We start from the raw sequence: 26,319 nt of genomic DNA on the forward strand, positions 1-26,319 counted from the left end.
TGTCTCATTAGGGATGGTGAATGGAAATCGTCTGATCCAGGAGCTGCCTGATTGCTCATTAATGTACTGTGTGGCAACTGAAAATGAGAAAGCCTCTGAAAAACAGAAAAGATGTGATAATTCAAGCCCTGTGGTTTTGGTTCCTTATCTTAGCCTTTCTTAAAGAATGATGAGTTAAACTCCAGAGCCTGTCATTCAAATCCAACAAAACCATTCTGCACTCAATTAATTTAATATGAAAGATATAGTGGGCCATTAATCTATGGGGGAGCAGCGGTTTTTGATAAAACACCCAAATTAAATTCTCCAAGTTAGAAAAAAGGGAAATTATCCCATTTAGTATCACTTGAATACCATTACTTATTCAGTTCAACAGAGAATTCAGTTATTCAGCAGAGCTCTGGCTTCTGCAACACTCTGAATACATCAGGCACAGAAATTCATTTCATAGTTTTTCAGCTGTGAACTTGTAGGAGTGTGGAGTTAGATAACATCTAGTTGCCTCTAGATTTAGAGATGAGCTAGCCTGACTTGACAAATGATATTATTTGTAAAAATTGGGCATTTATCATTGCTGGTGTTATTTGGTTAGAAATGTAAGCAGGATTTTGGAGTCATCAGCGGGACTTGTGTTCACCTCTGGCTCCTTGACCTGTATCATTCTGGTTGCGGCCTTTAACCAACAATCTGCATACTGGTTGCCAGGTTGTTGACAGAGTAGAGTGGGAAACGTGGGCTCAGGCCCAGGTCGGGCTCCAGTGATGTGGGTTCCATTTCCTTTCCTCTTAGAAAAAGGAGTGTGCCCTAGAGTCAGGGTCAGTGATACTAAAATACTCTAGGCTTGAGACAGGGAGAGCCAGAAGGGGCTTGTGGGGGTAGAGTCTGGCCTGGGAGTGGAGTGAGCACAGCAGAATTCTGGGCTGGGAGGACAGCTGAAGACAGAAGGGCTTTCTCTATTTCTTAATGGGAATGGGACATCGTGCAGTTTCTTTTTGGACATAACTGGCTTGAAGCGCTCCTTACACTCGAGATGCCACATGTATTTGGTATTGTAACCCGGAATAATGCCAGCCTGAGTCCCCTGTGGCCGATGTGTGCCCTGCTTAGGATTCTCTCTCCTCCTGAATGGCTCAGGAATCCCTGGGGGCTTTATGTTTCCTGGAAGCTGAGTCATTCCAACATTCACTTGGGTATGTGAAGTGCTCTGGTCTTAAGGAACTCCTGCAGTGGCTTCTGGAGGCCACAGGGGGTCACTGTCTGCAGCCATCAGGCCTTGCCTGCAGGATTCAGGACCACAGGGTGGTTGGCTGCAGACCTCAGAAGCCTCAGACAGGGGTTGAGAGAGCCTTTGGCCCAAGTTTAGCTGTGGGTGAACTTTGCTTACCTCATCTTGAGTGCCAAACCCATCCTTCCACCTGGGGACCATAACTCCTGCAGGCTGAGTCACAATAGGCCTATGTGATCGCTTCAGCTTCTCAGCTGCCTGTTTTCTCTCCCCAGGGGTCCGAGGCTTTTCCTGTTCACACTTGTTTTTCCCATTCTCTGATGGGAGCCCCTGACTCCACACATCCCCTCCGCTCCTGCATCACTTCCCATCTCCACCCAGGGACGGACCCTTCTAAAGGTGCCATTCCAGCCTCTCTATCTCACAGCAAACACAATAATAATAGCTAATACTTAATAAACCTAGTCCATGCGACGGCCTTCCAAGCCAGCTGTGTACTGTCCCATTTACATCTGAAAGCAGCCCAGAGATGTGCCCAGTTTATAGACAAGGAAACAAGGTGTAAATAAGGTAATTCAGGTTGCCCAAGATCACACAGAGCAGAATTTAAACACATCCACATTCACATACAATTCAAATCTTTACTGATGTCTTTCCTCATATTATAGGATTATTCATTAATTTTCAGGGACATTGTTCTATTCACCCAAGGGATTACTACAAATGGATGTTGCTTTGAAGCATTGAGTTTCTCTGCAAGATGTAACCGGATCATCTGAATTCTATAGGACATTGAGCCTTTTCTGTCTGGGCAGGGGAGTAGGGTGAGCCTGAGATTTCTGAGCTGACCAGGATTGGTCTGCGTTGGTGAACACAGCTGCACAGAGGCAGGTTTGTAGCTTGGTGGGAGCGTGGTGGAGCCACAGTGCAGAGTGTGTGTGTGTGTGCTGGGGAAGGAGCCCACTGAGCTGAGAAAGTAAGGAAAGCAGACAAGGCCCTTCTCAGGGCCTTACCTGGCAGGCCAAGGTGTATGTATTTTATTCTATATGCAGTGAGAGCTCCTGAAGGCTTTTGAGGAAGAGAATGGTAAGATTAGAGCTGGGCATTAGGAGAATGGATTTAGTCTTTGTGTGACAAATGGTTCGGGGCCCCACCTGTCTGGATTCCAAAAACGAGGCTTCCTAGTCTGCATACAGTTTCCTTCTGCAACCTGCCTATCTGTCTGTCACTGAATGTCACTGTCTCTCAGGGGGCTGTAATCTTCCCAAAGTTACTGGTCCTTGCAGGGCACAAGCTTCTAAGTTTTAATTTGTGGTCTAATGACTGCAAAGCCCATCCCGGGACATCCTGACCTTGTTGGAGCCTTTTGTCACAATGCAAGGCAGGTATCATGATGTTCTTAGGGTTTGGAACTTACAGAACTCCCTTTTGAGTTTTAGAAGCTGCAACATACAGATGTCTTTTCAGGGCCACTTTGCAGATACAAACCCTTCCTTGAGGAGCACAAAGATAGGAGGCCAGAGAGAGGGGGGTCTTGAAGTCTTGTAACATAAGGAGTGACAAACCACTGAAACCTCAGTATTCTCTCTGGAATGGCCTCTTCATTCCTTCTCTGGAGAACTCTTACTGAAATTCCCACACCCAGTCAAATTCTCTCCTGCGATGGCTGCTGGCTCCCTGGCAGAATGCGAGGCTGCTGCTCCTAAACTCTGACAGTACTTTACTCGTCTCTTTTTAAAATGATGCTCACTACTTTCTTCATTATGCTAGAGATACTTGTTTGTCTTATTTTCCCAGCTTACCTCTGAGTGCCTTGAAAGAAGGGTTTGTTTCACTATTATCTTTGTTTCCAGCTCAGGGCCTAGGGCAGCGCTAAATACTTAATTGATTTCAATCAGTCATACAAAAATGTGTATCACCTGCGGACTGCGTTCTTGGCACTGGAATACAGCAATGAATAGACCAAAGCAAACGCTCCACCTGCCCTCGTGGAGTTCACAGCCTAGTCGATATTCTGCATGGGACACCCATGGGGGCACTTCCATAAATACCTTCTGAGGGACAGACTTCCTGCTGCCTTCCTCAGATCTGGAGATGTTCTGTTCCCAGAAAGGGTTCTTTGACAACTTGTGAAGTAGAAATGTTTTCTTTCAGAACAGGGCAACTGACCTTTATCCTGCAAATACTAACAGAGAGCACAGTTCTTGGTAGGTGCCTGCTGTGCATGTGTTGAGTGTCATTGGATAGACACAGACTAAGATTTTACTCCAAGGAGAGAAGGTGACCCACTAGGGCTGGGGCAGTCATTAGCATGGTACAATTAGAAGAACAAGGCCAGCAAGAGTTTCATATTGCAAAATAATTGGATTTTAGAGGCAGATAGGGGCCTGCCAAGATGCAAAGAGACTAGGAAATAATTGGTTTTCATTCCAGAATTTGCCTCTAATGGGTTTTGTTCCCTTTTCTGCATTTTCCCAGTCTCAGGCCTCCCTTTGAGAAACAGCAACACACAGATGTCTTTTCATGGCCACTTGGCTGAGACAGGCCCCTTCCTTGAGGAGCACAAAAAGATGGAAGAGGTCATGCATGGTGGTGCATGCTTATAACCCCAGTACTTTGGGGAGCCTGAGGTGGGAGGATCACTTTAGCACAAGAGTTCAAGACCAGGCTGGGCAACATAGTGAAGCCCTGTCTTTACAAAAAATTAAAACAATTATGTGGGCATGGTGGTGCACACCTGTAGTCCCAGCTACTCAGGAGGCTGAGGTGGGAGGATTGCTTGAGCTTGGGAGGTCAAGGTTGCAGTGAGCTGTGATTGCACCACTGCACTCCAGCCTGGGTGACAGAGTGAGAGCTTTGGTGTCAGATACACAGGGTTTTAAATCGAAGGTAGCTTGAGTGGTGGAACCATGGGGTGGAAAGAGCTATGTGGGATTTAGAGCCAGGCACACCAGATTCCCATCCAGGCTCTGCCCCTTATTAACGATTTACTCTGGGCAAGTTACTTAACCTCCCAGAGGCTGCTTTCCTCACCCATAAAGCAGAAACGGTGATGTGCCCTCCCTGGGTGGTTGGGGAAGTCTCCTAGTGAGATAATACAGGGAAGGCACCAAGCCTTGGCACCATCAATGTGGGTGACGGTGGTGGTGTCTGGAGGTGTTGGCCACCTTGACAGGTGAGCTGAGTGAGCAGAGGATTTGAGAGCACTCCCAGGAAGAAATACATAGGGAGATGGAAATTTCTATCCTAGGGTGGTTTGGTCATTCTAGAATGTTGTCACAGGAACAATCAGACAACCCTAAACTGTCAGGGTATCTTCACCTCTGTAGGGACAGACTTGTCTTTACCTCTGTAGGGACAGGCTTGCCCTAGGGCTGCTGCTACGGCTGGGCAGGGCCTGCCCTCTTGTTCTGGGTTCTGAGCTTCCTTGCAGCCAGGTGAATCTTGAGGTTGCTGAACTATTAGATTGGTGCAAAAGTAATCGCGATTTTTGCCATTATACGGCAATTATTTTTTCACCAACCGCATACATTCTGTCTCAGCTGGCGCAGTGCACCGCCTGGGCTGCGGATCTGGGCTAACGCTCTGTCTTCCTCTTTCCAGTGTGCCGGTCCAAGGCAGCTGATGAGGAGAGGAGCCGCGAAGCCCAGCGTGCCCGGGACGAGTACCGACGCCACTCACTCCGTGCTATCCAGAAGGGCACGGTCGCCGGCCTCAGCTCCATGTTCCAGGAGCTCGGCCAGAGCCACGAGCAGGAAGCAAGACTCTACCATCACCTCCCGGGCCCGGGTCCCCCGCCGCCCCTCGCCCTGACCGTCAGGTGAGTCGGGGCTCCACGTTGGCGTGGTTGGGGCAGGGGCCTTGGATTAGGGCATGGGACACCGGGGTCTCAGTCCCGGTTCTGCCCCAGATTTGTTGTGCAATTTGGGGCTAGCATTTCCTCTCTGGACCTCAGTCCCAGTCTGGGATAGGAGAGGGAGGAGCGGTGTGGAGGTTGGAGAATTGTAATAACTTTGGACTTCTGGGGACCTTGACCTTTTTAAGGTCAAGGATTCCTTTTTTTTTTTTTTTTGAGACAGTCTTGCTCTGTCACCAGGCACCAGGCTGGAGTACAGTGGTGCAATCTTGGCTCACTGCAATCTCCGCCTCCTGGGTTCAAGGAGATCAGCTCCCCTAGTAGCTGGGACTACAGGTGTGCGCCACCACGCCCAGCTAATTTTTGTATTTTTTAGTAGAGACAGGGTTTCACCATGTTGGCCAGGATGGTCTCGATCTCTTGACCTTGTGATCCGCCCACCTCGGCCTCCCAAAGTGCTGGGATTACAGGCGTGAGCCACCGCGCCCAGCCAAGGCTTCCTCTGAGAATCCGAAGAAAGCTGTATACCTTCTTTCCCCTAAAATGTGCATATATAAAGACCTAGAATGTTTGCATACAATTTAAGACTCTAGGTTAAGACCTAGAGTCTAAATACAATTTAAGACCCCAGGTTAAGAACTTGTAATGAGACCTCAGATGGGTGCAGCATGGCGGCAGCCTGGACACCTCGGCTTGCTGCCTCTCGGAACCCCAGGCAGCGCCGGTTTATCTCCAATTGGAGTGGCAGGTTTGCAGTTTAGCACGGATGGATGCAGGAGGGTCCTCACACACATTTGTGTTCCCTGATGGTTAGTTTGGCAAGGGCACTTAGGTGACCAAAAGTGCCAGGACCAAAGGTTAGGAGGTTGCAGGGAACCTCTCTTCCTTCTACCTGTGGGTCCCCACCTTAGGCCAGCTCCAAGGTTTGGCCTCTCTCCTCTTGGGTGCTCCCCTCCCCCTACCACTGCTGAACAACCACCGTCCCCAGAAGGGCCAGAGGCTGAGTGGTGAGCACCTGCCGGCTCCTCAGGTAATCTGCGGAAGAGTCTGGTCACCCCCAGATAATGAAGGGGTGTCTGAATTTTGCTTCAGTTGGGGTTTGGGGTTACTCATAACTTTCTTCTCCCTTTGCCTGCAGTCTAGGGATGGTTGATGATGTTTTCTTTTCTTCCCTCCCTCCTTCCCACCTGTTCCTTTCTTGTCAAGTATAAGATTCTCAAACCAGAAGGTTTAAAAAGGGATACTGAGAAGTGGCTGACTCGCTCTCTCATCCTCCATCTACTCTGTTCCCTCTTCTTCCAGCGGTAACTACTGATTCTTAGTTTTTATGTATCTGCCCACTTTGTTTTTGCAATTACCAACATGAAAGGCCTTATTCCTCCTCTTTTTTTTGTATAAAAGTTTGCGTATTATGTATGGGGTTCTGCACTTTGACTGCGTTCCCTCTAGTTTTTAGAAGGCTTTTCATATCAATTCTTACATTTTATTTAGGGTTTATTTTTTTACAGGTGCATAGTATTCTACTGCACAATGTGCTGTAAATTCTTTTTATTGTTTTATCTTTTCCTTATTGATTTCTAAGAACTCCTTAAATCTTAGGGAAGAGGATTCTTTTGTCAGTGATAAGCATTCTTTCTCCATTTGGCAGTTATTTTTTGATTTTCATGATGAAATATTTTGTCATGCAGAAATTCTTATTATAAAGTCAAATTTTCTTTTATACTCTTTCTTTCCTTTCTTCTTCTCCCTCCCCCTCCCCCACTTCCTTCCAGCTAAAGTCTCACTCTGTCTCCCAGACTGGAGTGCAGTGGCACTATCTTGGCTCACTGCAACTTCCACCTCCCGGGTTCAAGTGATTCTCCTGCCCCAGCTCCCGATTAGCTGGGATTATGGGCATGTGCCACCCTGCCCGGCTAATTGTATTTTTAGTAGAGACAGGGGTTCAACATATTGGTCAGGCTGGTCTTGAACTCCTGACCTTAGGTAATCCGCCCGCCTCGGCCTCCCAAAGTGCTGGGATTATAGGTGTGAGCCACCGCACCCGGCCTCTTTTATATTTTCTAAATTTGGGGGCATAGTTAGAAAAGCCTTCTCACCATTTATACTTCTTAAAAGAAACCTAGAATTTATTCCTCAGGCCCATTTGACGGAGCCACATGGACCATGGTGCAGCCTGGCTTCGGGCTGTCTGCGTGCAGCCAACAGGGGAGCAGTGGTCTCACTCCGGAGTGAGCCCCAAGCAGCTGTGCACACAGGTCAGCAGGCCCAGGCAGTGAGAGGGCCCCCTCATCAGCCCCTCTCCTGTGGCTGCCCCATGGGGCGGGTCCCCATGGCCTCACTGCTTTAATCTCTGTGGCGCCTGCCAGGACACCTCCACTCTCTGTGCTGAGGGACGCGTGTCACTTATGGGAGGAAAGGTTCAGATTTAGGAGTGAGGCTTTGGGCCAAGTGGCCTCTTGGAATACACATCTAGTATTTATACTCTTTCTTTTTTTCGGAGTTATGAGTATTTATTATCCTTGTTTTAATAACATTTATTTAATTGTACAATTATTAGATTTAACTTTTTATTTTTTTAAGACTGAGTCTTGCTTTGTGGCACAGGCTGTAGTGTAGTGGTGGTGCGATCCTGGCTCACTGCGGCCTCCACCTCCCAGGTTCAAGCGATTCTCCTGCCTCAGCCCCACAAGTAGCTGGGATTATAGGCGTGTAACCACCACACCCAGCTAATTTTTGTATTTTTAGTAGAGACGGGGTTTCATCATGTTGACCAGGCTGGTCTTGAACTCCTGACCTCAGGTGATCTATCCACCTCGGCCTCCCTAAGTACTGGGATTACAGGTGTGAGCCACTGTGCCTAACCTATTACATTTAAGTTTTAATGACGGCTGTGTTTAACAAATGGCTTAGAAAATTCCTGAAAATTTAACCATCAGCTTTTGTGGACCAGTACACAAGCTGCTCACATGTCTTTTTACCCAGACCCTACTCTTTACTTCTGGTATGACTTTGGCTAGTAATTTCACTGCTAGAATCTATACTAAGGAAATTAGCTGCAAATTGAAAAAGTGCAAAGATGATTATCATAGCATTATTAATAATGGCAAAAAGTCAGAAGCAATGTAATTGTTTAGTGAATTTTGGTTAAGTCAATTCATTGCAATGTTTTCTGGAATTAAAAGTGACTTTTTTGAAGGTTTAATAACAAGAGAAAATGCCATCGATTAGCTGAAAAAGAAAAAAGAAGTGCAAACTATCTAATTTATATAGAATGATCAAAATTTTAAGGTAGATAAATGTAGCATTTATATTCTGGGGGAGTCAGATTCCCTGCTTAGAAATTCTCTGCTTAGGAACAGATTCACATCGACTGCTTAGAAACAGAGGGACGAGAGTGAGTGAATATATTTTTTGCTGTTATATATAACTTCCTATTGCCTTCTAAGGAAAGCGAGTCCTAGAAACTAGAGGAGTTTTTCCCTCTGAGCACAGCTATTTTTTGGGGAATGCAAATGTGGAGGAACAGGCTGGGTGAAGTGGGCTGCCTTGCGCCGCTTGATGAGGAGGAAAGACAGCTGAGGTTACTGAGAAGGAAGCGTGATTGGGAAGACAGGCCGGCCGGCTGGCTGGCTGTTGGGCTGTAGGGGACAAAGGAAGGTCCAGAGAGGCAGCGAGCGGGAAGACAGCGTGTGGAGGCCAGCTCCGCAGATGACGGCTGTAAGCCATGCAATGTAACCTCACCCTCTGTCCTTTTTCTGACATCTTTTCTCAAATCTACAGCGTTCACTACTGTGTATGTGCATGCGTGTGCATGTGCGAGTGTGTTCAGTTTAGGGCAAGTAAAGAAATGCCTCGTGGATTTATTCTGGGTTTGTAAGGAGGTGTGCTGAGCAGTGTCAAAGTGTGAGTACAGGGCAAATACAGAGACCACATGAGGGGACAGCTGGCATTGATTTTATAAAAAACAAGGATAACCGTGAATTCTAAATGCCAGTACTATTAGGTGGATAGCAACGACAAAATAGGAATTTCCCAGGCTCCTGTGAGTTGGAAATGGCGAAGAGGCTGTGGTTGTTCAAGGTGGGCTGTGGCCTTGTTCCTCAGGCCACGCTCTCTTTTGAGACAGAGTCTCACTCTGTTGCCCAGACTGGAGTGCAGTGGCACGATCTCAGTGCACTGCAACCTCTGCCTCCTGGGTTCAAGTGATTCTCCTGCCTCAGCCTCTTGAGTAGCTGGGATTACAGGTGCCTGCCACCATGCCTGGATAATTTTGTATTTTTAGTAGAGACAGGTTTCACCATGTTGGCCAGGCTGGTCTTGAACTCCTGACCTCAAGTGATCCACCTGCCTCGGCCTCCCAAAGTGCTGGGGTTACAGGCATGAGCCACTGCGCCTAGCCCAGATGCTGTATTTTTGTGCCATGAATTCATGCACCGTTGCGTGACTGCATCGTACTTCACCACATAGTTCTGGATGTCTGTCATGTGTCGTGTGCTGCCAGTTCTTATGTGCTTTCAGTGTAGCCCAAGTGCAGCGGGGTCTCACGTGGTACAGTCTGCGTACACATCCCGGAACTGCAGTTCAGACACGAAAGCAATGACCATCTTGGCTCATCTGTGAGAAAACTTTAAAACGTATCTACTCCCTCCTCTGAACTCTTCTGTGCTCCTCCTCCTGCCCTTCGTGCCTTTAGTCCCTCACCCATCCATCTTTAGTTACCAATGTGTGGTTTCGTTTCCTTCTGCCTCCGTTTCCTCTGTCATACTTTTTATTTTCTGGGCGGGGAAACTTAGCCATTTCCAGAGCAAATCGAGGTTCTCTGGTTTCTCTCTCTGTTCATTGTCCTGATTCTGCCTCACGAAAGTGCAGGAGTTGTGGCAAAGGCTGGCGTCCCCCCAGAGAGCAGGGAGGGAGAGGTAAGGAGGGGACAAGATCCCAAATTTTTCTGAGGGAGAGAAGGGGATGGGACACACTCAGTTCCTAGCACACGAGCTCCTGTCCTGTCAGGAGCCTCCTTCATCCATGCAGGTATTTATACCCTGGCCATGCTCGAGAGAAAATGTGCCTTTTCCTTCCCTCAGACACCTGCTCCTAGCCTCTTCATTCCCACCTGTGTAGCTGTTTTTTGCAGCAATCGATCACAGTTTTCTTTTAAATAAATAGTAACAGCTGGTACACTATAATCTGCAAACTGCCTTCAAGTACCTGGGCTGTTTTAATCCTCTTTGTAGGCATGGATGCGGGCACTGTGCTTATTCATTCCCTCATGGCCCTCCCCTGCCCCTTCTTTCACCCCCCTTCCTCCTTCTTCCTTTACCTTCCTCTCCCTTCCCTCTTTCCTTCCTTCCCCTCCTCCTTCCTCTCCCTCCATCCTTTCTCCCTCCCTGACTCTTCCGGCCTCCCTTTCTTTCTCTTCAGCAGGACTTGGGAGCGCCCGCTGCGCCCAGTCTCCAGAGACGTCATCGTCCGCTGGTTTAAGGAGGAGCAGCTGCCTCGCCGAGCTGGCTTTGAGAGGAACACCAAATTCATTGCCCCCTGGTTCCACGGTAGGACCATTTTTCTGGGCCCTGTGCCAGATGATTTCCACAGCTTTGCCTCTCTTTGGGGTTGGGGAGGGGTGCCGAGGGACTTATACTCAGGGGAAAGAGGACTTTATGCAATCACCATTCTGCCCCCAGTATCTCCGAGCAAGAGTCCAGGAGGCTGCAGGCCCCAGGGATGCTGAATGGGAACTCCCCACTCTTCTGGGAAGGGGTGAACATGGCTCTCACCCACTGCTGTCACCTCACAGCCTTTGTAGCCACCAAGGGCTCCTCAGAGGCGTCTTCTCTGTGGTCATAAGACAGTGAGCTCTGAGAGTTGCAGGAGCTCCTGATGGACAGGACCCACATCCCTGGATCCTGGCCACAGCCCGGCACACTGTAGGCTCTGGGTACAGACTTGTTGATTAGATGACAGATGGCTGAATGAAGAGGTCAGTGTCACCCAAACATAGACTATTAGGGCAGGGTGGCTCCTTGAAAGCCCTTTCTTGCCCACCTGGTTTCCAAAGCTCTGGCCTTTTCCTTGTTCCTCAAACGAGCCATCCTCTTTCCCATCTCTGGCCCTCTGTGCTTGCCATGGCTCTGCTCATGTGTTCCGTCTTTCCGTGGCTGTTGGCATGGTTGACACATTCTCATTTTCCATCTCAAACCTCCCCTCCTCAGAAAGGCCTTTCCTGGGCTTCTTACCTACAGTTGCCTTCCCCAGTGTCCCTCAGCTCACCTGCTCATTTCCTGAAAAGAGTGCACCCAGCTGGTATTGATTAGATTTACTGATTAGTAAATCTCTCCTCCCACCTGAATTAGTCTCGCCTCCCACCTGAATGTGAGCCTGTGAGGTTAAGGACATTGTTTTTTTCCCCAGTGCCTGGCTTAGTAAGTATCCATGGGATGACTGAATGAAGGTGGGAAGGAAATGTCCGGGTTGGGATTAGATCCCAGGCTTTCCACTTCCAAAGAACAGCCCTTGTTTCTCTGCATTGAAAATCCAGAGCCTTCCCAGCTGATCATGTGCTCGGTGGGGTCAGGACCCTGTGTCTTAGGCATCTCTCTATTCAACACTCACCCCTGCCTGTCACCCAGGGACCAAATACAGAAATACCTCCAAGATGAGCTCGCTGTCTTCCTCCATTGCCACTGCTGTTGAGCTCTCCAACCCAATGAATAGCATCCCTGTCGTGTAGGTCAGCTTGGATATTTGTAGGTCCATTTGTAGGTCACAAATGCTTCTGGAATCTCAGTGACCCCCACTAATCAAGGTTTATTTCTACCCACGTTATGTGCCCTTTGGGAATTGGTTACAGACTTTAGTCTGGGCCTCAGACTGTAGGAGCTGCCTCTATTGAAAATACCGATGGTCGATCTGCCGCCATGGCTCACGCCTGTAATCCTAGCACTTTCGGAGGCCGAGGCAGGTGGATCACTTGAGGTCAGGAGTTCAAAATCAGCCTGGCCAGCATGGTGAAACCCTACTAAAATATTTTAAAAATTAGCTGGGTGTGGTGGTGGGCCCCTGTAATCCCAGCTACTTGGGAGGCTGAGAAAGGAGAATTGCTTGAACCTGGGAGACAGAGGTTGCAGTGAGCTGAGATCATGACATTGTACTTCAGCCTGAGCAACAAGAGCAAAACTCAGTCTCGAAAAGAAAAGAAAATGCTGATGGTCTCATGACAGAGAGAGATGAGAGACTTCGAGAACCACACACTGGCTCCTATAGCTTTTGCAGGGAACTGACACATGAAGTTGTTGCTCACATTTTGTTAGCCAGAGCCAGTGTGGCATCACTGCACAGAGGATAGTGTCAAAGGATAACCTAGTCTGTTAGAACCGCCGTCCACTTTGAGACCTCTTTCTTCTCCCAGGTCACCACACATCTGGCAGAAGGTTGGACTGGCTCTCTAGGGCTCAGAGAAAAGACAGCACTCATGGCTGTCTGAGCCGTGTGTCCCTGGAGCTGGTGCTGGGGATTCTCTGCCTCCCCCTTTTGTCCCAGTTATGTGTCCCAGTAGTCCCAGTAGAGCTTTCACTTAAGTCACCACTGTGCTTTTTATTCAGCCGTTATTACGGTCACGGAGGTACAGCACTGGAGACTTAGGGAGCTGTCGAGTGCAACTCGGGAGTGGCACGGAGGTGAGGGTTGGCAGCTGTGCTGGGTGCTCCGACTGCATTTGGTAGGCAGTGGAGAAGGTGCGACCCAGGTGCTCAAATTTATCTTTAGCTTTGTTTTCTTCTTTGACTTTTTTTTTTTTTAAAAAAGGTAACTTTTATATTGTTACAGAACAAACAGAACCAAGATTTAAGTCTCACAATTTATGTAGCTAATTTCATGTTCTTCTGACAGTTCTACCATAAAGCGTGCAGAAAAGTTGCTGTTACACAGGCCGGAGCTATTTTGTGACAGAATTTTCATTAATCTGTGACAGAAGGAAGGAAAAAGGCTCACATATGGAGGGTGGCCAAGTATCTTTGCTTAGAAAGGACTGTTTCATATTCTAAGATTATATCCTTTCCTCAGTTTTAGTGTTAAAATGTCCTATCTTTTATGAATTGATGGTGATAGTAAGTCATGGTTATTTTTATATATTGCCTTTGCTTGGAAAAGCAAAAAGTTAGTAGCCTAGGACCTCCCCTGCCCCTGCTTTTTTTTTTTTTTTTCCAACTTTACTCATTCCTAAAATCCCAAAGTCTGAAACAGTGTATTCCAGCTTCTCTTTCAATATAGGAATTCGCTGTTGGAGGGGTTAGGACTTCCTCTGTACCAATTCCTACAGGGGCAGGCGGCCTGTGCCAGTCTAATTGTTAAGGAGTTTTTGCTGCAGGTTGGCAGAGGGCTCTGCTCTCGCCGGGTTTGGTTGGGTGTTTCAGTTGGGGCATCTCTGCACCTTGGATCTCTTAGGCTGTTCCTGGGACCAGCAGGCCAGCTCAGGGGTTCTCTTCTCATGGTGATAGGACAGACATCAGAGAGCAACTGGAAGCATGCCAGGCTCTTGAGCCTTGTCTTAGGGCCAGCACATTGTCATTTTGCCTTATACCTCACAGAGCTGAGGAATAGGAAAATACATTCTGTCTTTTTCTTATGAGGAACTGCGAAGGCCTAGATCAAAGGGTGTGGCAACAGGGAGGGAAGAAGAATTTGAGTCAATAATGTAATGTGTCACAATCCCAATATAAATCTTTTCTTTCTTGGGTAAAAGAGTCTTAGTTAAAGTAGTTAGATTTCAGATGCAGGTTAAACATGACTACTATGATGGTTTCCTTCCCTTTCCTCAAACACACGTGGATCCAAGCAGCAGGTAGATAAAGAATCTGAAGATATGGGGTCTGTTCTAGAACTTAGCAGCTCTGTGACCTTGGATGTGTCCTTTAAATTCTCCATCTGTGAAACGGGTGTTGTAATACTACTTCATGGGACACTTACGAAGATTGACCCAATAGGAGTGCTTGGTCCACCATAAAAAGCCATGCCAGTGTGTTTGCTGATGTTTCCTGGGATCTGGGGTCAACCACCAGAGGCTCTACCTCCTTTGGGAAATAGGGTTTGGGGAAATAGGCTCAGAGTACAGAGTGGGAGGGGTGTGGGAACAGGCTTTTCTCCGGGACCACAGCGGGGTTCTAGGTAGCCTCCTGGGTTACAAAGAGTGATAGTAATTCCTTGTTTCTCCTTTGTTCACTGTTATGTTCCAGGAATTGTGAGAGAGATTTGTAGTTATGCCAAATTACTCGTGAGAAATGCTAGTACATATAAGCTTGGCTTTGGGAAAAAAATCTATTTTCAAAATTGGACATGTATCTAAAATTATTAAGCATGTTCTCTGTCTGAACATTGGCTCAGTCAGAACCCATTTCTCTTCCTGAGCTTTACTTCTACAAAAATAGTCACAGTGTGGGCCGTGATTTATTGTATGGGGGACAGCCCATTGGCTGCCTTGCTGCTTGGCCTTAGGGTTTGGCACAGAATGGAACTACCTGGTGGGTGATGTCTTTGGCATTGGTAAATTATCTCCACGTGACCCTGCTCAGGTGCTGGGAATGGATCTCAAGCGTGGCCTTACCTGGGCTTGGGTGGGGCTGGCTGTCCTTTGCAGGGTGTTACTGGCATGCCTCTTCATGAGCAAGCACCAAGGGGGGCCCCACCTGGGAGGAGGCACTTAGTGCAGGGAGCCCAGCAGTAAGGGGCAGCTTTCCTGTGAGATGTGAGAGCTCCAAAGTAGGATGGGCACTTCTTCCCACCTGCTTCCGCTGCGACCTCAGAAAACATCTGGAGAAGAACGCTGAAGGTCACAGAGCTGCTAGGGTCTAGAATGGGCCCCACATCTTCAGCCTCCTCCACATTGCTGTTTGGATGACAGCACACAAACAAAACATTGCTGTGTTTGAGGGGAGAGAAGGAAATATAAATCACAGAAGTCATTTTAATGATTACCTGGGGAATGTTTGTCTTGGAAAGGAGAAGCTGTGGGAGGAATGGGTAGAGGAACAGAACCACCTCCTTAGTCTCTAGAGCTCTGTCTTGAGAAAGGGGGATTGCTAAAGAGGTCAGAAATGGGCTCCAGGTGTGTGAGGCTGTTTTTGTGTTGTTATACCTGAGGCTGGGTAATTTATAAAGAAAAGTGGTTTAATTGACTCACAGCTCTTCGGGCTGCACAAGAAGTAGCACCAGCATCTGCTTGGCTTCTGGGGAGGCCTCAGGGAGCTTTTACCTGTGGCAGAAGGTGAAGCTGGAACAGGCACGCCACATGGTGAGAGTGGAGCAAGGTGTGTAGTGGCAGGTGTCACACACTTTTAAACAACCAGATCTCCTGAGAACTCACTCACTCTGGTGAGGACAGCTCCAAGCCATGAGGAATCTGCCCCCATGACCCAAACATCTCCCACCAGGCCCTACCTCCAACACTGGGGATCACATTTCAATATGAGATTTGGGTGGGACAGATATCCAAACCTTATCACTGGGGATGAATGGGGGTTCTGAAGAGACGCGTTTCACTTTAGTAGAAGAAAGCATTTTTGATGACTGCAGCTTGCTATTGGGCAGTCTTGATGGTGAGTGAATTCCCCAGAGTGGGGAGTAGAGGGTCTTTACACTCTCTGCTCCTGACCTCTGCCATGCAGTGTGGTTCTGAGGGCAAGTGCTGCTGACATTGCTCTAAGGCTGCTGTCCCTGCCCCTGCCAAGCCACTAAAGTTTGCTCAGGTTGTCATGAAGGTTGGAAAGGTTGGCCGGGCCCGGGGCTGGCCACTGGGTGGGTACCTGGGAGTCTGTGGGCTGAGGACTGAGGATATTCTCCACCCTATGACTATCGGGCTTTACCTTGATCATTTCTCTGTTGATGTTGTGTTCATGGTGCAGAAACTGAGGTGTAAGCAATGGTGATCCTCTCCTAGGTAACCCTCCCAGGAGCCCTGTGGATGAGGGCAAACCCAATGGCTGTCCTGCATTGAGGCAGCCCCCAGAGAGGTGGAAAGGACTTGCCCTGGGAGGCAGCAGCTGAGTGGGAATGGAGTTGGGGCTTCATCCCTCTGACTGGATGCACTGGGAGGGTGGTCACCTCTCTGAGCTGCAGGAAGCAGGAAGGGGTTGGACAGGCTGGCTGCTGCTGACCTTTGCCATCGTCAGGTATGATGCTGCCATGCAGTCCGGCATCCCATGGTACTGCCAATTGCTGCATGAGCTGGTCACGTTAGCCCTTTATAGGTGACCCCACTGAGGACCAGTGAGCTTGAGAAACTAACCCACATTTGTCCAGCAGTCAGCGTGGGAACTGGGATGAGAAACTGGGTTTCTGGCTTTTAGTTTTACCTATGCCATTCTGGCTGTCTCTTTGCATATACTGCCATCCAGGGATGGAAATTGGAACAGAAAAGTGCTCTCTCTGGATTTACGATCCCTTACTATGTATTCGGTGAACTTCATTTAGTCTCAGCCTGGGTTCTTTATTTGACATCTCACCTCTCCTCATTCCAGACCTCGGCAAGCAGAGATGGCACTGGTTTCCTGACCCAGCTTGAGGGAGAATCTGGGAATGCCCTGTTTGGTGTTTGGGATCACTCCCAGGAACTAGAGTTTCTGGGGCTAAGAGGGAGAGAGTGTGTCAGTCCAAACCTCCGTTCTTGGCTTCCAGGATAGCGGGAAGACAGGAAACGCTGGTGAAGATTTGGAATCTGTTGAGAGGTGTCAGTCAGGATGGGGTTCTGGGGATCTTGGCAGTGTAGACCCAGGCACTAAAATCCACGTTTAGCAAGGAATTGCTGAAGAAACAAGGAGTGGAGAAAATAATAACATCCACTACGTAGTGGTGTTGTGAGGATTAAATGTATCAAGATTTTTTGAAGTGTTTAGAACATGGCTGTCATGCAATAAATGCTTTGGTTTGTTATATGGAATAGACAAACGTGGCCTTTGGTGTTGCACGTCAGGAGCCAAGGCACGTGCAAGGTGGTTCATCTCTTCATGGCATACTAAGTTATGTCACTGTCACTCAGAAATAAAGAAAAAGACCCATGCACCAAAGAAAGGTGACACTGATTTAGCCTTCCAAAAAAAATGTGCAGGTCTGAATTTTCTTCTATTATGAGTATAATATCCATCTTGAAATATTTTTTAAAAGTCATTAGGGGTAACACAGGGGCCATTTGGAAGGTTGGTTAGCATGTCACGATCCATCATGGCAGGCGAGATTGCTACTTTTCCTCTCTTGGGCAGAATTTGGAATGGAAATTTTCTACCAACTCTGATCCCAAATGCAAAACTTTCTAAAGGAGAAAAAAGTAGGTCAGTTGACCCACTTTCCTCTTAAGTTCTTGCTTTAGCGGTTCCAACTAAAAAATAAAGGAATATTTTTCTTTTTTTTTTTTCAAGGGTGCACTGGCTATCTAGTCTCAAAAAGAGACTACAAAGAAGAATGAAACTATTTTTGCTTTAGGAAAGCGTAGGTTGTAATGCTGTTCCTGAGATTTTAACCCTTTCCTATCAGCTGTCTATAGTTCGGTGTCCACTCTGCTCCCAAGCCCTGCATCCTGTACAGGGCTGTGTCTGTCTGGAGATGCACGAAGGCACCTTTTGGATCAGTGGCATCGCTAGGCAGAGGACACCTGACTTTTTATCTGTCGTCAGGTGTATATTGGCTGTTATCTGTGGGATTTGGTGGTTGGCCTCACCTGTGGGATCACACTGGCTTTTTGTGTTTTAAGTAGTAATTTGAGAATGCTTACTTTGCACTGGCATTGTGTCAAGTAAACCTTGAACATTCAGTATTTCACTTCCCACGACTGGGTAATAATAGTGGCCATTATGTACACAGTGCTTACAGTATGCTGGGCACTCTTCTAAACACTTCTCATATATTCATTTAATCCTATGTAACATCACCATGCACTAGCAAGTAGCATTAGCCCCATTTCACAAATGAGGAAGTTGAGGCACAGAACGGTGAAGTCAGTTGCCCATGGTTATGTTTTTATTAAGTGGGGGAGGTGGGATTCAAACCCAGGTGATCTGGCTTCAGAATCCATGCTCTTACCTGTGATGCAGTGCAGTCTTGCTGCCCTCTCACAGCTGAGGGGAAGGTTCAGTAGCTGTTCTAAGGCATGCAGTGCTCTGGGAAATCAGTTCTTTTCTAGTCTAGGCTTTCTCCTTGAGGATGGACAGGTGGCCTTTTTCTTTAGGAGGTGTCCAGCCATCTCTGGGCTGTGGGACCAATACTGCCTTCCCTTACTGCTAACTAGGGAAGTGTCTGCTCCTCCTGAGGCACTCCTATAGAATTCCTGAAGGATGCCATCTGAGTCTCCTTACAGTCTGCAAAGGCCTTATGCAATAATTAGGGTAAAACAGGGAATTGTGTGTTTCAGGTTGCTGAGTTACCTAGACAGGGGCAAGAGGAGGCAGATTCCCTGAGTAAAGGCATTTATTTTTATAATAATTTATTTATTTTAACTTTTGAGTTTGTTTTTATTGGGAAACAGGACATGGGGTGGGAAATGTCACCTTGGGCTGTGGTACGCCCCGCCTCCCAGATCTTCCTGGGCTTCTTTACGGAACTTTTTCTTCTTCTTGCAGCTGCTCTTGGTGCTGGTAGCCTCATCAGGTCCACTGCTGACCGGCTCCTCTTTGGAGAATTTCCTCTTTTTCTGGGAGACACTTCTGTTGCCTGCCTCTTTGGGGTCATTAACTGTTTCCTCCTTGAGTGATGATTTCTTCCTCTGGGGAAGACTGGGGCTGCCGGTGGTCTCTTCAGGATCATTACTCATCAACTCCTCCTTGGAAAAAGATTTTTCTTGGGTTTGGAGAAAGAGGTAGACGGGTCTTCCATTCCATTCTCCTGAGGAACCTCCTGGGGCTTTTGCTTTTTTTTCTTCTTTTTGGGTTTTTCACTTGCCTCCTCACACTCCTCTGGAGTAGGCATTTAAATAACTTGTTTATTATTACTGGCAGCTTGTGTTGAGTGCTAAGTACAAGGTGTGCAGTGATAAACAAGACTGACGCTTTCCCTACCCTCATGGAACTTACATTCACTTCTAAGAAACAACAACAATAAAAGTTCAAACTGATGGAACCTAAAGGGAATTTTTTAGCCCCTAAGACTGAAAAACCCACATGTATATCCAGCTTCAGGCTTTTCTTGATCCAGGGAGCTTAAGCTTTTCAGCAACCAGCCTCTCTCTATCTCTTAACTCTGTTGCTTTCTATGTTGTTTTCATTACCAAGCAATGCATCAATCAGCCTGAGGTTGCATGCCTGCCTTCTCCCAGGCTCAAATCCAGTAGAAGAAAAGGCCTGCTTTTATCTCAACAGCCGCAGTATTAGTCCCAGTAGTCTGCCTTGTTGGGTCTGGGCTGGCCATATGTTCACTCCTGAACCAGTCACTGTGGTCAGGCAGGTGACTTGACTTGATTAGCGAGCCCTGGGTCTTATGATCATGCCTAGAGTAGGTAGGTAGAGAACACCCTATGGAAACTGCATAGACCGAGAGTACATGGCTTCCAGAAAGCTCACAGTTCCCTTGCCAGAAGACAGTCACTGAATGATACTGGGCAGGCAAGACCAATCTCTGTCCACCACAGAGGGAAAAATAACCTGGCTTCTGCTCTAGCGAAGCTCTCCAGTCTAGTCAGTGAGACTGACATTAAACAATCATGCCATAAATTTATACATCCAGCGGAGGTCAGTGTTATACAGGATCCTGCTGTGGCCAGTTTCAGAAGTCATTTTACTGGGTGGTACCACTCTCTCATAAACAGCAGCATTGGTGATTAGAACCTGGCAGGTCAGTTTGGAGCAGACATTCATAGGCATGGATATTGCCTCTTGTGCATAAAAATATCTGGGACCAAGAAGCTCATCCAGTGAAACCCTTGTCTCAGCAGTTAGCCATGGTTAAATTTCATTTGGTGTTATAAAAAAAAAATGAAGGCATTTGAGCTCATTCATCACAATCTCTGTGGCTTTAGGATGCTTTGAGATACTGTTGAGAATGAAGAGCTTAATAATTCCAGCCTACTTAATGATATCGTCTGGAAAGTATAGCAGTAAGAAAGGAAAGTCACAAAAATGAATGAGAAATAGCTAAGTGGTAATGGAGGCATTGTCAGCCAGTGAGGCGTAGCTGCAGTGAAAGCTTTGAGAAATATGCACGTCAGATAAATTGAGACCCATAAAAAGTGAAGTATCGTGGCTGGCGTGCCTGTGTTTCTTTCTTTTGAGGGTGAAGTCCTAACCGAGAAATAAAAAGAGCTCATTTGGTTACTCAGGTTCAATTCTGAGCTAGTAATTTCAGGGAACGGAAAAGAGGTAGAGGGGCTGGGAACAGAATTCCGGGTCTGCTTTGAGGATTTGCTAACATGTAGACTGATGGCTCTGTTATTGCAGAGTGTCTTCTGAAAGTATACTTACTTTCTTTTCCTGGGGCTGCTGCTGATTAGCACCCATAGAGTAAATACTGTAATAGTGAATGTGAGGTTGTTGGCAGTGTCTGAGAACATCTGTATGGAATCCAGGGAGATGAATAGGGGAGGTGTCAGGAAGGACACACGGGGATTTTTGCTCAGGGTATAGTAACAGAGGAGTTGGGTGCTGCGATGGCCTGACTGTGATAGTCAGTGCTGGCGCAGGAAGGGGGAAAGCAAGCCTGAACTTGTTTGCCAGGCCGGTGTTCCTCTGCTCTTGTGCATTCTCTGTCTTCTCATCTTTACTCACTGCAGCCTGTAACCATGGGAGAGAGAGTAGCTACTGGGAAGGAGCTCTGTCCCCGTGTCACAGCTGCGTCATGTTCTGAAGAGGCCCAACAGGGAGTGCTATGGTCAGTATGGCAGTCGCAGGTGCTTGGACCCAGAGGAGCTCTGGGCACCTGCAGATGGGCTTAAATGTGTCTCCTGAAGTCTCCATCAAGGCCCCCAATCTAAATGCTGGGGTTCTGCCTCAGTTTCTTGATTATAACTGTTCACTTCTGCCACTCACTGTTGGACTTGGTGACTTAGGCCAACGCCTGGCTGCAGCAGTCACTGTGGTTCTGTCATCCATTATCCTCCTGGGATTGTTTCACTTAATATGGCCAATAACTGTGGGTGATACTAATGTGATTGTATTTGACCACTTAAGAGAGATTTACGTGTTCAAGATTAGGCCATAGTGGCAGAGACATGATTGGAAACTGCTTTGTTTGGCTTTAGCACCAGCTTTCAACAGGGTAGTATACTTAATCTCTTAGTCCTTGGGGATGTGTATGCCCAAACTGAAAAGACCGTGTCCTGGAGTCTGGGCACGCTTCTGTTTTGCAGATGTTTGCAGCCACTCCTTACCCCCCACATCAGGCTCCACATCAGGCTTCTTTGGGCATTGCTTCTTGGACTGTTAGCCTTCAAATTGGTCAGGACCTGGAAGTGCTATCTTGGCTCATTTAAAACAGCATTCTGCTGAGAAACTTCAGTAGGCTTTGTGGCCGGAGCTGGTTGTACAAATGCACAGCTTGCCCACACCTTCTCCAGGACATCCTGCATGGAAGGCTGACATGCTTTGGCTCTGTGCTCCCACCCACATCTCATGTTGAATTGTAATTCCCAACGTTGGGAGAGGGAACTGGTGGAAGGTGATTGGATCGTGGGGATGGTTCTCCCTTGCCGTTCTCATGATAAGAGGTGAGTTCTTACAAGATCTGGTTGTTTAAAAGCATGTGGCACCTTCCCTTTCATTCTCTCTCTCCTGCCACCATGTGAAGATGTGCTTGCTTCCTCTTCACCTTTCTCCCATGATTGTAAGTTTCCTGAGGCTTCCCAGCCATGAAGGTCATGGGAAATGGCCATGCTTCCTGTACAGCCTGTGGAATTGTGAGTCGATGAAACCTCTTTTCTTCATAAGTTACCCATGCTCCTCGGGTAGTTCTTTATAGCAATGCGAGAACGGATCAATATAACGGCTCTGAAGGTGGAATCTGGATGTGGGTTGTACCTGGGGAGGACAGGTTGCTTACAGTCTAATAAGAGTGCAAGCCTTGTGAATATGACGGACTTAAAAGAATGCTCCACCCCTATCCCAGCTCTGCCAATTAGCTATGAGACCTTGGCATGTAACTCAATCTCTCTTAGCCTGATTTTCCACTCTATAAGAATGGGGAGAATGAAAGTCCTACCTCAGAGGATTGTTATGAGGATTGAATGAGCTAGTGCTTATCAGACTCTCAGCACAGTGGTTAACATAATGCCAGGATTCCATAAATGCTAGTTATAGGATTGGAATTTTAATTAATTAGTGATTTATTAAACACTCTTTATTGAGGGCCTAAGTTTCAGGCACTGTTCAAGGCATGAAAATATAGTAGGGGAAAAACCCACAAAATTCTTATTCTCATAGAGCTTATGTTTGTAAAATTTTGATGATTTTTAAATAAACTGTTGTGGAAGCCATATTTCTTGGAAAATTATATCATACACTACAGTTTTCTTGTTCTACAACTTTTCTTTTTATTCAATTATTAACATTTTTAGGAGATTTGTGGTCTGTGTCCATGTAAGTGGTTCTTAACAGGGTGACTATGCCCCCAGGGGACATTTGACAATATTTGAGGCACATTTGATTAGCATAACTGGGAGGTACTTTTGGCGTCTAGTGGGTAGAGGCCAGAGATGCTGCTAAACATCCTGCAGTGCACAAGGCAGCCCCTGGGACAGGCAAAATGTCAGCAGCGTTGAGAAACTGTGTCTATATTTGTATCTGTATCTCCTTCAGACTTAAATTTTTGCTAGGAGGAAGTGCAACAGATGGAGTTTCTTATTTACTTGTTTTTTGTAAGTGATCTCATCTTACTTTTGGGCCTACGTTTCCTGTTGATGACTAAAAATAAATAACTTAAAATTTCCGATTAAAGATAATCCTATCTCTGGTCTAAGAGTCTCACTTTAACTGTGAGTTTCTAGCAAATATTCAATCATTTTAAGCTCAGAGTCCTGCTTCTCCTTGCTTGATGGGTCTCTCCAATGTCATTTCCCTTCATCAAATGTTGTCTAGGTACAGGGGAAGCTCACAGCCTTGGGAGGATGCCAAAGAAAGGCCCTGGCCAGTGGCTCATCTCTGGGCCTTGTCCTGTTTTATTTTAGCACATCTGCTGATGGTCCACAGCTGGTGGAAAGATGGTCTGATCTCCAGCACAGTGGGAGTTTGAGGGTCCCCATCTCTGCACTGATCATTTCCCAAACATGACCTGGCCCTACCTTGACCCCTTCTGGGGTCTCTTTGCTATGTAGCCGTTAGAAACAATAGAACAGGGGAACACAGCACTAATGATACGGTGCTCAGTGAGATAAGGAAATGTGAATGATCACAATTCATGTAAATGTATGTAAGTACAGGGGAGGGTGAGAAGATTCTGGTGGGAAATTCCATCTGCTGCATATCCTTCTAGCAAACCAGCTGTTGAGTAACTCCCATCAGCTAGCTGTTGGCTGAGGCCATTCACCCGAAAGCCTAGGTTCTGGGGTCATCTTGCCTCTTTTCTTGGTGGCCCCTTGGGTAGCTAGACTGTTTTTAATTATTATTATTATTATTATTATTATTATTATTATTATTTTTTAGACAGAGTCTCGCTCTGTTGCCAGGCTGGGGTGCAGTGGCGCAGTCTCAGCTCACTGCAACCTCCGCCTCCTGGGTTCAAGCAATTCTCCTGCCTCAGCCTCCTGAATAGCTGGGACTACAGGCGTCTGCCACCATGCCCAGCTAATTTTTACATTTTTAGTAGAGATGGAGTTTCACCATGTTGGCCAAGATGGTCTTGATCTCCTGACCTTGTGATCCACCTGCCTCGGCCTCCCAAAGTGCTGGGATTATAGGCATGAGCCACCATGCCTGGCCGTTTTTAATTATTTCTACCTTTTAAGAAGTCCTAAATGTTGAGAGTTGAGTTCTTCAGCCATCCCTCCCCTGCCTCCCCCTCATGGCTTATTATCATCAGAAGACATAGGCTATTCCTTATTAATTTACTTATTCTCCTTCATCTTTGTTCTCCTTCCTCTTCAATAAGCAGCCATTCTGATAGGCTTCACGTATATCTTTTGAAAGGGTACTTATATATACACTGTGTATATATCACCCATAGGGAAGTTGTTCTGCTCCTTATTTCTTTTTCACATGATGATGTTGTATGTGATTTGACCTTGATGCTTTTCTGTGGCTTTTACATGAAATTAATTTTCCTGAATTTTTCCAGTGAAACAAGGGCCAGGGAAGTATTTCTAACTCCATGGAGCTGCTGCTTCTGTTGTTTTTGTGTGGTGTTCACACGCAGGGCAGCTTGCTTTCTGGAGTCTCCAGGTTCTGCCCCTTCCCCCGTGGGTCTATACTTTTTCCTTCCTCTATTTGCCCCTATTTTGCTCAATTTTGATTTCACTTCCAGTGGTGGAAGGTGGCCCTGGAGGCTCTCACAAGTAGGCCCCTTGCACTCACCCAGGGTTGGGGAGGGCAGAACTCTCCCTATTTTTAGCTGCCGTTCTCGGTTGGTCTCCTGCTTTCCGGTGAATTCCTGTTGACTGCTCTTGGATCCATTAGCCACCCTTGTTGTTTATTTCTTCTTTCTCCTGTGTAGACACTGGTATCATGAAGGTCTTGTGTTAGTGGTTTATTCCCACCACCATTTGTATTTGGGGTTTTCTCAACTGTTATAGCAAAATCTCTGAGACTGGATAATTTATTTTGTTTTAATCTTTTGAGATGGAGTCTTGCTCTGTCGCCCAGATTGGAGTGCAGTGTCATGATCTCAGCTCACTGCAACCTCTGCCTCCCGAGTTTAAGCGTTTCTCCTGCCTCAGCCTCCTGAGTAGCTGGGATTACGGGTGTGTGCCACCACACCTACTTTTTGTATTTTTAGTGGAGATGAGCTTTTCCCATGTTAACCAGACTTGTGTTGAACTCCTGCCTAGAAAGAGCTCTTTCCTTCTCTTTCCTGTCTGGCAGGGACTTTGATAGGACCTATCCTATATCCCCTCTAGAATAGCTCTATAAAACACTATGTTCAGCTCTCCAAGTATTGCTCTGAATATAGAGGGAGTTTCTAGAATGTGAGAGTCACTTTTTATATCTCTACTTTTCCTAGCTTGTTAGACTATTGACTTTCTAGCTCAGAGTCTCAACCCTAGCTACATATTAGAATCAAGTGAGACTATTTTAAACTATACCATTGCTTGGTGTAACCCAAATGAACTAACAAAACTCCCTTGAAGTGGGACCTGGGCATCAGCCAAGGTGAGAGCCATACTTCAGGGTCACAAGACAGCCAGCATGGAAATTTCAAACTTAATAGTAACCCTGTTGTTGTTCTAGGTGGTAATCTGCCGTGCCTCCAAAGCACATTGACCAATTTTGAATGAATGCCATAGCAGTAATGTGTGAGAAGTTGCAGACCAAGGATATTAAAATATTTTTAATATTAAATATTGAATATTTACCATATATGTATATACATATGTGAAGAGCATAAAGAAAGCTTAGTGGGAATAGCACCAAATCCTAAAAACCTCACCTGTGTGCTTCTCTTCATTGTAACCTTCTCTCTTCTAGCAGATATGATCACTATCCTGAATATTTTGTCCATCATTTCTTTGCTTCATTTATTGCTATATATTAATCTCCAAATGTTTAGCATTGTGAGATTTTCAGTCTAATGTAAATGGAATCACAGTGTATTTATTTTCAGTTATTTGCTTTTCTCATGCTTCATTGAAAACATTTTTTTCTCATTCCGTTTTTCCACCTCTACTATCTGGAGATTTTATCACTTTCAACGTCTATCTTCTAGTGGTTAATTTAGATGATTTACTATGTACACTTAGCAGATTCTGAAGTTAATGCGGCTGTCCCTTGGTTTCTTTGGGGGACTGATTCCAGGAACCCCCGCGGACACCAAGATAGGCAGATGCATAAGTCCTTTATGTAAAATGGCATAACATTTGCATGTAATATATGTCGATTCTCCTGTATACTATAAATTATTTCTAGATGACTTATAATACCTAATATGATGTAAATGCTATGTAAATAGTTACTGTAATATATTCTTTGTATTTGTATTTTCAAAATTGTTTTTTTTTATTCATTTTTAGTTTTGAAGTATTTTTTTTTTTTTTGAGACAGTGTCTCACTCTGTGATCCAGGCTGGAGTGCAGTGGTACAATCTGGGCTCATTGTAACCTCTACCTTCCGGGTTCAAGCGATTCTCCTGC

General features: G+C 46.4%; 1 protein-coding gene across 1 annotated transcript in view; it reads left to right on the forward strand.

Moving 5' to 3' along the window:
- LOC105708790 (SH2 domain-containing protein 4B) overlaps positions 1-26,319 on the forward strand; it is a 101,729-nt gene that overhangs the window by 61,465 nt on the left and 13,945 nt on the right. Inside the window, exons 5-6 of the mRNA XM_064373705.1 lie at positions 4,829-5,045; positions 10,500-10,627. Coding sequence (XP_064229775.1) covers positions 4,829-5,045; positions 10,500-10,627 — 345 coding nt within the window. The remainder of the gene's footprint in view (positions 1-4,828; positions 5,046-10,499; positions 10,628-26,319) is intronic.

The sequence above is a fragment of the Aotus nancymaae genome, unplaced genomic scaffold, assembly GCF_030222135.1.
Source record: "Aotus nancymaae isolate 86718 unplaced genomic scaffold, 86718_ANA_hifiasm-v0.15.2.pri h1tg000010l, whole genome shotgun sequence".
Classification (NCBI taxonomy): Eukaryota; Metazoa; Chordata; class Mammalia; order Primates; family Aotidae; genus Aotus; species Aotus nancymaae.